At 50.5% G+C, this 10502-nt stretch overlaps 3 protein-coding genes across 4 annotated transcripts in view; 1 reads left to right on the top strand and 2 right to left on the bottom strand.

Moving 5' to 3' along the window:
* LOC106726488 (chromosome unknown open reading frame, human C1orf122) overlaps positions 1-10502 on the bottom strand; it is a 23195-nt gene that overhangs the window by 1815 nt on the left and 10878 nt on the right. The gene's annotated exons all lie outside the window — the stretch shown is intronic.
* YRDC (yrdC N(6)-threonylcarbamoyltransferase domain containing) lies at positions 7-2948 on the top strand. Its single transcript, XM_014541569.1, has 5 exons — positions 7-164; positions 507-621; positions 739-858; positions 2388-2530; positions 2830-2948. Exons 1-5 carry the CDS (start codon positions 70-72, stop codon positions 2903-2905), a joined length of 549 nt encoding a protein of 182 aa, XP_014397055.1. The 5' UTR covers positions 7-69; the 3' UTR covers positions 2906-2948.
* MANEAL (mannosidase, endo-alpha-like) overlaps positions 4736-10502 on the bottom strand; it is a 6900-nt gene continuing 1133 nt past the window's right edge. Inside the window, exons 2-5 of one of the 2 annotated variants that reach the window (XM_014541567.1) lie at positions 9963-10161; positions 8544-8653; positions 7563-7639; positions 4736-6279 (exon numbers count right to left, since the gene is read on the bottom strand). In XM_014541567.1, the coding sequence (XP_014397053.1) occupies positions 5643-6279; positions 7563-7639; positions 8544-8653; positions 9963-10161 (1023 nt within the window). In that variant the 3' untranslated portion in view covers positions 4736-5642. Of the gene's footprint in view, positions 6280-7562; positions 7640-8543; positions 8654-9962; positions 10162-10502 lie in introns of those variants that run through there. The other variant, XM_014541568.1, reaches the window with a different exon arrangement.

Genomic DNA, 10502 nt, shown 5'->3' with positions numbered 1-10502 from the left:
AGGCTTGGGAGACTGAGGCGCCGGGAGCGGGAGGGGCCTGCCGGCTCGCCCAGGAATCCGGAACTGGAAATGTGTGTCTGCCACTTCACGTCGGCCAGGCCCTCGGCGAGAGGCTGCGGCGCCGCCACGAACCAGGCCGGCCAGGCCCCTCGTCTGGCGTTTCTGTGATTAATGGGGGCGGGGCGGGGAACGCCCACGCTTAAAAAAAGGGAAAAGGAAAAGGAAACAGTAGCTTAATTTAGCCGAGAGGGCTTTGAAGAGGAAATAAAACACGGACGGGATAGCCGCGCAGCCGTTGTAGTTTCGGAGACCGAAGGCGTGTAGGCCCCAAGCTTGGGGTGCTTCTCCGGAGCCCAGGCTTCTGCTCAGGCTCGTAGGTGAAGAGGGAAGACGCATGGGTCCCGCTGTATCCCCGAGGGCCCCCTCTTCTGGATCTGCCTAGAGTCTGGACCGGGACCAGCAGTGCCCTTCATTCTTGGGTAGAGCTGTGCCCCTTTGTTTCCCAGGTACTGTCATGTGAACGTACCCGAGGGGCTCCTGAGAGACCTGTTACCCGGACCAGTGACCCTGGTGATGGAACGCTCGGAGGAGCTCAACAAGGACCTGAACCCCTTCACTCCCGTGAGTCGGATTTTCTCTCGTGTCTCCCTCCCATTCGGCTTTCACACGGACCCAGGCTGGACCCGTAACCCACTCCTTCCATCCTTTCTCATGGTCCCCTTTCTCCCTGCTTCATAGCTTGTAGGCATCCGGATTCCTGACCATGCCTTCATGCAGGACTTGGCCCAGATGTTTGGGGGGCCACTTGCTCTCACCAGTGCCAACCTCAGCTCCCAGCCCAGTTCTCTGAATGTGGAGGTGAGAGTTACCTAGTTGTCGTTCCATCCCCAAATGTCGTCACGCCTAACACAGTTTTCTCTGAACCAGTGGGGTTGGTGGTTTGCTGGAATTGCCCGACAGGAGAGTTTAAGTCTGCCCAGTTGGCAGGGGTTGAGTTGGGGGAAATCCAAGTTAAAGAATCTTGGAAAGGTTTTATTACAAAGCTTGGAGAGGAGGGAATGATGAGTGTTTTCTTTCTATCCTCCTATATAATAAAAGGCTAATATGCAAATTGTCCCCTCGGGAGTTTGACCAACCAGAAATTTGAGTGCTCGCTATGACGTGCACTGACCACCAGGGGGCGGTGCAGAACAAGGAAGGCCCTAGGGACCCTACCCATGCACGAATTTCGTGCACTGGGCCTCTAGTCTTTTTAATAAGAAACATGATAAGTATAATTGTTTTCCCCTTGTCGGGGTAGCAGTTACTGGGGAATAAGGCAGTAAGTCTTTACAACAGTGCTACAAAGGAAGTTAAGGTTCCAAAAAGTTAAATCACTTGGCCCAGGGACTCCTGACCACGTTCTCTTACCTCTGCCATGAGCCAGGTCAAAGGATCATCCTAATCCTGTGTTAGCTGCATAGCTTGGAACAAATGAGGACACAGAGAAATTCAACTTAGCACACTGTTTTCTTCTTACTGAACTTAAATGCAGAACATAGCAAAGGGATGTGGTTTTCCATGCCCAGACCTAGAGAGTGGGTTCAGGAGCCTGGGAAAGTGAGAGCTCAGCATCCCTTCTTATTCCCAGACTGCAGGCTTTTACTTGGTCCTGGTGGCCATACTCAAGGCGGTGGGGAAGGGGATGGCGGGAGGTATTCCTGCCTGCTCAGCAAACAGTTGACCTATCCAACTGGTATTCCCCCATTCCCAATTCCCAGGCCCATCTTCATAAGGGGTGAGGGCAGGGATGAGGGGGAGTGGGCGATGCTGTAGCTAAGAAGGGAGTACCCTTCCCGTAGCCCAAGGATTGAGTGTTGGTGGCATGCACTTACAGAGTCCACTCCGTTTCCTCTCTGTACCGTGATCCACAGTTCCCCTGAGATCCAGGATCGGAGTGCTAGAGCTGGAGGGACCCTTAGGGAGCATCTGTCCAGCTCCCTTATTTTACAGCCGTAGATAAAGTAACTTGAATGCGGTCATACCGAGATTTGGGGGATAGTCCAGGGTAGAGCCCATCCCTTTGGGCTTCCACCTTGGACTCCAGTCATTGTGCTTACAACTCCCCAACAGAAATGATGTATGGAATTTCTTCCTGGCACAGCAAGATACTCTTTGAGCTCTAGATAGATGTTACTTGGGGTGCTGATGTGGGGGAGGGGACCTCAAACCTCATAGGATGTAGTGTCCTTAGCATAGCTGACCTTAATTAATTGAGGTTCCTTCCCCTCTTATAGGAATGTGCCTGCTGGTTTGGGATTGTGTAGCCTTTGTCTTGTGAACCTTGCCTGCATTGTGACGACATTGCATGGGGTTAGTGTCCATGCTCTTCCTCTCCCTCTTCTTAGGAGTTCCAGGACCTCTGGCCTCAGCTGTCCTTGGTAATCGATGGGGGGCCAGTTGGGGATGGCAAGAGCCCCAAGTGTCGCCTCGGCTCAACTGTGGTTGACTTGTCTGTGCCTGGAAAGTTTGGCATCATTCGTGCAGGCTGGTGAGTCTGTCTCCTATGCTGTGGGGACAGAATTTGAGGGAGGTTGGGAATGCAAAAATGGCCTTGACAAAATACAGGTTGTCACACTCTCTTGCCCTGACAACCTTTATTTTGGAGAAGTGGTGGGTGGAGTGAGACTAAGTTTGCTGGTGGTTGCTGTTTCTTTCAGGATTCAAGAGGATTCTTCAAGGGTTTGATGAACAGAGTGCAGTAAGACCAGAGAGTTAGAGCTCCCTGATCACTGGACTCTGGTGGGCTTTGAGAAGTCAGACTCTTAACTGTCTTCATTTCCTCCTCAGTGCCCTGGAAAACACTACGGATGTCCTCCAGAGGAAGTACGGGCTGCTCCCTCACAGGGATCCTGCTGAGACTTGAGAGGCAGGAGTGCCCAGGGACTGATGCTGGACACTATGTTTCTTGTCTAGTGGATGGCAGCAAGGCCTCACTTGAGAGGCCACTGGGGCCACAGCGTCACTAGTCTGACTTTGAAGGCAGTTTATCTTTATGAGCACTGTAACCAGGCCCCAGAAGAAGCTGGTTTAGCTTCACACCTGGGGAAGGGGGCTATATTTATTGTCTATAATTTCATATGTCAGCCTAAAGCTGAATAGAGACTTTAAGAACATTCCTAGGATGCTCTTATTCTAATAAGCTTCTTTCCCTCTCTTTTTTTTAAAAAAATTCTTGATATATAATTTAAATAACATTTGGAATCTAGTGAGAGTTGGTGGCATTTAAGGTCCAAATAAGCTAGAGTGCCAGTTGGTGCTGTTTAAAGGACTCAAGTGACCAAAGGCTTGAGTTTTGTGCTCCTGAAGCTGGAACCAGGTTAGCATAAAGACTGTAGAGTAACAGGCCAAACACACTTTCCTCTGAACCAGGGGCTGGTGGGGCGGCATGCTGCATTGCCTGGCAGAGGGTCGTCGCTCTCTACTAATGGTGGGAAGTCAGCTCGGTTGGCAGGGAGTGGGATGGGGGATCCAAATTAAAGAGTATAGGAAAATAAATCTCTTCAGACAGTGCCTTTTTTCTTATTCATAAAATACATTATAATGATACCATTATTTAAACCTACTGTCCACTCAGCAGCCTTTATCTGCATTCATATGTATACCATGTATTGAACATAGTTATTGTTGGGCATTTGAACTTTTTCTTTCATAGGAAATAATGCCTCTATTAGACATCTTTGAAAATGGTTTGTTTTTCTTCTTTGAATTATTTCCTTGGGGTAGGATTACTGGGTCAAAGTATATGAACATTTTTATGGCTCTTGATACAGATTAGCCTTCGAGAACTGAATCCGGTTGCCATCAGTGATGTGAGAATTACTGCCCCCATCCCCTGGAGCACTGCCATGCTTTTGGTATTTTTCAAATTGTATATTTGTGAAATGAGGCCTCAGTGTTACCCCTTCTGTAAATTACAGGTCATCCCATCCAGCCCTTTTCACCTGTCCCTGCTTGCCTTTGTTGCCCCAACTAAGTCACAAGCAGGTGACCAGGCCTACCCCGTCCATCAGTGGGGTTTAGTATCAGTTACCTCACTGCAACTGGGAGTCCTTGTGGTACCCAGTAGGGCCCACTACCTCCCCTCTGCCTTGCATCCCAGTTCCCAGAATTGGGATTCACTCTTGAGCCCATAAACTTCTCAATATAGTGGTTTGCAATGTACATACAGTGGGGCCTTGACTTACGAGTTTAATTCGTTCCGTGACGGAGCTCGTAACTCAAATTACTCCTATGTCAAATCAAAAATGAACGAGTGAGACACGTGATGCTGGGCTGATGTGGCGTTCACTGTGACGTTCGCTGCGCCAACTAGTGGTGGGGTATCTGAAGCTGGCTCGTAACCCGAATTTTAGCTCACAACTCAAAGCAAAAAATCGGCCAAGAGAGACGGCTCGTATCTCGAAAAACTCGTTAGTCGGGACACTCGTAAGTCAAGGCCCCACTGTATTTTCAAGTAGATCCTAATAATTTGCCAAAAGGTGTCCCAGGGCCTGCTTTGAGTGTCTTTGTAGTTAGCACATTAGATTATTTGTAAAGAACCAATGGTTTGTTAAATATTCCCTCTAGCAATCTTGCTAATTTCTTAAGCAACCTCCCTCTTCACTGTGCTAACACTAGTCATCCCTCATGTCAGTCTCCAAATCTGACTACAGGGCCAGAATTTGTGAAGTCTTGAGGAGAGCAAGAGGAATGCTTACTTGAGAAGACCACATTGTTTAATAATACAAATCACAGTAGCACTGAAAATGGCTCTAGTGAATGGGCCTCATTCCATTTAGGCAGCTAAAGGGAGGGGGAAGTCCTAGTCCTCTCCCTGAAGCTAAATGTTCATCTGGGAAAATGGAGGATTGAGCACAGAGGTATTTTCTTAGGGAAAACAGAACGCCCAGCAGTGGGTAAAACTGCAAAAGTAAAACCTATAGCTGTGCTTCTGCACCAGCTACAAGGCCATACCAAATGAGGGAAGCTGGGTCCTGTAAGGAAGATGAACCGTTTCTGGTCATTTGCTCCTGGTAGTAAAGTGGTGTTAGTCTGTGTTGAATTAATGTGTGAGTGCCCAGGATTATTTCCTGAAAATTGGGTTCAGGAATCTATTGGAAATAGCTTAATCCTAGAATTTCCCTTTTAGAAAGTCTCAAGTATGGTTCCCTAACTTGGACAAGATGGTCAATGTGGGAAGGAGGCCTGAAGAGAGGGCAGGGGTGGCAGAAGGGAGCAGGGTGCATGCTAGCCCAGAACCCCGACACCCTTCCTAGAGCAGTGGCTTGGCGAGTCCACCACACCACAGCAACCTGCTGAATTCAAAGCCAGAGGGATTATTTCAGTGTCTCACTGAGGATGTGAAGCTTCCCTGGGCTACATCCAGTTACCTGCCAGCCTCTACAGTTCCCTCTGCAGCACTGCCCAGGTTCCTGTCGCTGCAGAGCAACCCAGCACCACTTGCCTGAGGAACAGGCTCTGTTCCTACATGGGCCCAGGCCTGATGGCCCACCCAGAGGCACCAGCTGCTGATAAGGGGACGGCGAGTACCTACACCCTCGGCTGAGCCCCACATGGAGACAGTATTCCAGTGAGGCGGGGACATCAGCACCTCAGGCCCCTCACATCAGCCACTGCTCCTTCTCTTTGATGAAGTGCTCCGCCCAGCGGCGAGTCAGCTCCAGGTACAGGCTGGGCTGATGAGGCAGGTAGTCCAAGTACAGACGAGTTGGCGTCTTCTTGGGAATGGCCTTCTCAATCTGGGTGCCCTCGTGCCACTCATTGAAAGAGGTGATGGAGACAATCTCGGGCCTCACTGTCAGGGCTGCCTGCAGGGCTGTCTCATAGTACTTGCCATTGACCCTGTTCCGCGTGTTGTGGTTATTCCAGGGCCGGATGCTAGTGTCAATGTACCCAGGCCCCACACTGGGAATGAACATGAGGTTGTTGGCATCACAAAAGTTCTTCACAGCTTTCCAGTTCTGATGGGAAGAGCCGAAGGAGAAACCATTGGAGGCAAAGTAGGTGTACATGCCATCAAATCCGGCGGCCAGGATGTCATGGGTGTGGCCCTCCTCCACCAGCAGCGCTATGAAGACCCCATCATAGGGGGTGTTGCGGATTGAGTGCAGCCCACTTGGTGTCAGGAGATGGGCCCAGGCCTCGGGGGTTGTCAGGTATGAGTCGTAGATATAAAAGAGTGGGAGGCTCTTTCCCATGCTGTTCTTATAGCGGTAAAACGCACCGTGGGAGCCATACCTGAGGAGCAGAGGAAGAAGCACCTGAGTGGCAGCTCGGGTGGCAGAAGCCAGCACCGCTGTGTCACCAGCCATGGATGAGAGCTTTCCGGATGCCCAAGCACAATTTTGGATCCAGCCAGTCTCCATAATTGGATTGTCATGCCTCTAAGCAAGAACTAGCTCCCTCCCTCCTCTCCCCAGCCTTGTCATTCCTTTAGTCAAGCCTCACCTCCCTGCCCCAGGCCAAGCCACATCACCTTTCATCTGGACTGCAGGCTCCCAATTCTACCTCCTTATAATCAGTTCTCTTTTTAAAGTCTAAATCAGATCTGATTGCTCCAAAACCCACCAGGCCCCACCTACTTGATCTGGCCCCGCCCACTTCCATTCCTGCTATTATCCCATCTACCTCTACACTCTGGCAACACTGGCCTTTCTAGCAGTAAACTTGTCCCAAACTATGACCTTTGGATCTGACAGCCCTCTGCCTGGAATTTCTGCCTGTCCCGGATCTTCGCAGAGCTGCCTCTTCATTTAGGTGTCAGCCCACATGTCATCTCCTCAGAGAGCTCACTTGACCACCCATTCTAAAATATTTTTTGGACACACTCTAGCAAACACAACACCCTGCTTTATCCTTTATTATTACTCTTCCATAGTATGAATCACTATTTGATTTTTGCGTGTGTAACTACTCTCTGTTCCACTGCACCCACTACATACACTAGAATGTAAACTTTGCTAGTCCTACCTACTACCGTACAACAGGCTTAGGACTGCCTCGACAACTCAAGGCACTCAATAAATGTTTTTGAATGAATGACGTGCAAGCACTGTACAAGCCATTTTCACATATATTAACTCATGTAACTCTCACAAGACTCACACAATAAGAGGCTTGCCATGTGGCTCAGTGGTTGAGCATCAACCTATGAACCAGGAAGTCATGGTTCGATAGCCAGTCAGGGCACATGCCCAGGTTGCGGGCTCAATCCCCAGTATGGGGCATACAGGAGGCAGCCAATTGATGATTCTCTCTCATTGATGTTTCTATCCCTCTCCCTTCCTCTCTGAAATTAATACATTTTTTTAAAAAAGAGGCTTGCCTTTGTTACAGATTGGAGGCTGCAGAATCAAAATTCAAACCTAGGTTGCTGATTCTAAAACCCAATACTCTCTTACTATAAAATAACTGCTGGGGACACAGGCATTCTGCCCGTGTGTCTCTTGACCTGCCCCTCCAAACCTATCCTTACTCCTATTTTGATCCCCACCAAAGTCCATGCCCCAGAGCAGCCTTACGTGTCAATGATGTACTTGATGTTGTCATGCAGTGTGATGTCATCCCGGCCCTTGTAGGGTTGGATGTGGAAGGCCACCTGCCACAGATAGGAGATACTGGTCACGTGATTATCTGTCCAGGGGTCACAACCTATAAGGCTGATGCTCCAACGATGGCCTAGAGGAGAGGCTGAGTTCAGGAGAGGGCCCGGCAATGGTGGGCACTATAGACATAAAACAGCCACTGCTCTCAGGGCCAAGAAAGAGGGGCAAGAAGCTTGCCCATCTCCCACATCTGGGCATCACTTTTTTGGGGGGAGGGGGAGAGATATTCTGTTGGGCTGTGGCAGGATGGCTAATAGGTTTCAACTTATCTGCCAGTTCAAGTGATTGGCATTTGATACCTAAAACTGTGGGAAGAATTATACTGAAGCTATGTCAATGGGAAATGTGCTATGACCTATTATGCATGTTGGTGATGGGCTCAGGAATGGGAGTGAGGCTCTTCTTCATCGTTGTTCTGCCACAGGAGAGGAGAATGACTTATTTAATTGGTACATTTGGGGAAAATAACCGGATATGCTAAGCTCAGCTCCCTCATTCCCCTTGAAAGCAAGCCTACCTGCTGAGAACAGGTGTGCTCTGCTCCCTGAGGCCCAGCACTGCCTCCCAGAAGGAAGCTGAGGCTGGAATTGTTTGTGGGCCCATTTGGTTCTTGCCTGCCCTCTCCAGCGTCAGGGTCTCCAACTTAAACTCTATTATTTTGATATTTAGTCTCTCATTTCTCCTATATTTAGTTTTCCCAACTTTTTTTCAGAACTGAAAACTTGAGTGACATAGGCAGTATTTATTAGAACCCCACCCGCAACACCACACTTGCTACTTATTTGCCATAGCTGGGCTCATGCCAAGAACTTGGGTGGAGGCACTATCCCTATGGGCAGAAGAGGGAACATCTCCAGAATGGGCCAGAGGGCACTTGACCTCTTCTTGAAGACTCACCTGGATGTTGTACTGATGGGCGGTGTCCAGAATGGCGGGCACCAGGTCATCAGAGGGTTCCCCATTATCATCAGCCATGCCAGGTGGATACCAGGACAGGACCAGGACGCCTGAAACACAACACAAGCTACTTCAGAGACACACAGCATCCCCACACCAGAGATTTGTTTCCTCGCAGACCACCTCCAACTGCAAAATGGTTTCTGAATGAAACCTTAAGCAGTGGTTCTCAACCTTCCTAATGCCACGACCCTTTAACCCTTTTCGGTCCAACGTGGAGGCTGACTCGACAGACCAGGCACTAGGAGCAGGTCCAACGTCGAGGCTGAGACACCGCAAACCAGTTCAACATTCAATCCCGTCAATTAATTTGGACCAGACTGTTTGAATTCCAAAAATAAAATTGGACCGCAAAGGGTTAATACAGTTCCTCATGTTGTGGTGACCCCAATTTCATTGTTACAAATTGAACATAATTAAAGCATAGTGATTAATCACAAAAACAATATGTAATTATATATGTGTTTTCCGATGGTCTTAGGCGATCCCTGTGAAAGGGTCGTTCGACCCCCAAAGGGGTCGCGACCCACAGGTTGAGAACCGCTGCCTTAGAGCAAGGCTCCTGCCAGGTTCACTTCCTGCCGATCAGATTCCAGAGCCCGGGTCCTGGAGCTGTCCTCACCCACGGTGCTGAAGCGCAGCGTCCGGGGCGAGCTGAACGCATCAGGCCTGGCAGGATCCTGAGAAAAGCCTGGGTAGGGTCCCGGCTTTTGCTGATATTAGCAAGTAGAACAAAGGGAAATGGGTGGACAATGCCACACCCACCCGGAAGGCACAGTCCTATCCCAGGAAGAGAGGAGCACCTCTTCGGTCCTGAAGGGAGAAGAGCCCTGAACAGAGAGGTCATCTGATTCTTCTGGTGGGAAATAGCATTTGTCTAGCTAGCCTGTCTGCCACTCTAGACTGTAAAATCCGAGGGACAGGCGTTGTGTTATATATCTGTGAATACCTCCCCCAGTGTCTCTGGCATTCAGGGTTTTCCCTCACTCACTCACTGTTTCCAGATAAGTTGAAATGGACTGTAAAATCCAGCGGAATTCAATGACAAAATCTGAAACAGGTGAGCCTCCCACCCAGCCTGCCTCCAGGAGGCTCCCGGACCTCCTCTCAAGCAGAGTACTTTAAGGGAAGATCCCAGACTCCATGCTGCAGAGCAGGGTCCATCATGCACCTGGACAAACTGTCCTTCCTGCAGCCAGCAGGCGCAGGGAGGGCTGCTGCTCTCCCCGGTAGCTGGTATGAAGGCAGCGGCCACGCTCGGCGCTACTCTGAATGCAAGACTCCTGCGGATTATCCGTTTGTGGATACCCAGGCTTCACTTACCCAAACCTAGAAATCCAACAGACATGAAGGTCGTACCTGGCACAGCTCTGGCCCAACCGCCTTCCACAGGCTCTGCCAGCAGGTCTGCCCTAAGAAAGGGCCTGAATAGCTGGGGGTCAGAAGGCAGAGGTGGGTGCGTGTGAATGATAGAAAGTGCGGCGGTGCCTCGGAAGGGGTATGAAGCCAGGCTGAAGGGTGAGTGGGGCCAAAGGCCGGGTGACTGGACCACGTGGAGCTGCGGTGGAGGAAGGAAGAGGGTGAGGCTGGGGGACAGGGACGCGTGGGGAGGGGTGGGGAGGGCTCACCGATGGCGGCTTCCTTAAGCTGGGTCATGTGCTCCCGCAGCACGTCGGGGTCCCGGGAGCTGTAGGGCCCCAGCTCCGGGTAGAAGCTGGAGCCCAAGTCGTCAGGGGGACTGTGGCGGCCGCGGGGGTAGCTGGCCGAGATCTTGGGGTCCCAGTGCGGCACCATGACGTGGTCCCAGTGAATGTAGTGGCCCTCGCGCCGCGGGCTCCCGTACCACGAGTAGTAGAAGGCGTGCAGGTCCGAGTAGACCCGCAGACTCTGCCCGGGGAC

This window comes from Myotis brandtii, unplaced genomic scaffold (assembly GCF_000412655.1).
Source record: "Myotis brandtii unplaced genomic scaffold, ASM41265v1 scaffold274, whole genome shotgun sequence".
NCBI classification, from domain to species: domain Eukaryota; kingdom Metazoa; phylum Chordata; class Mammalia; order Chiroptera; family Vespertilionidae; genus Myotis; species Myotis brandtii.
Note: the sequence above shows the minus strand (reverse complement) of the source record. Positions and strands in the feature narration are given on the sequence as shown.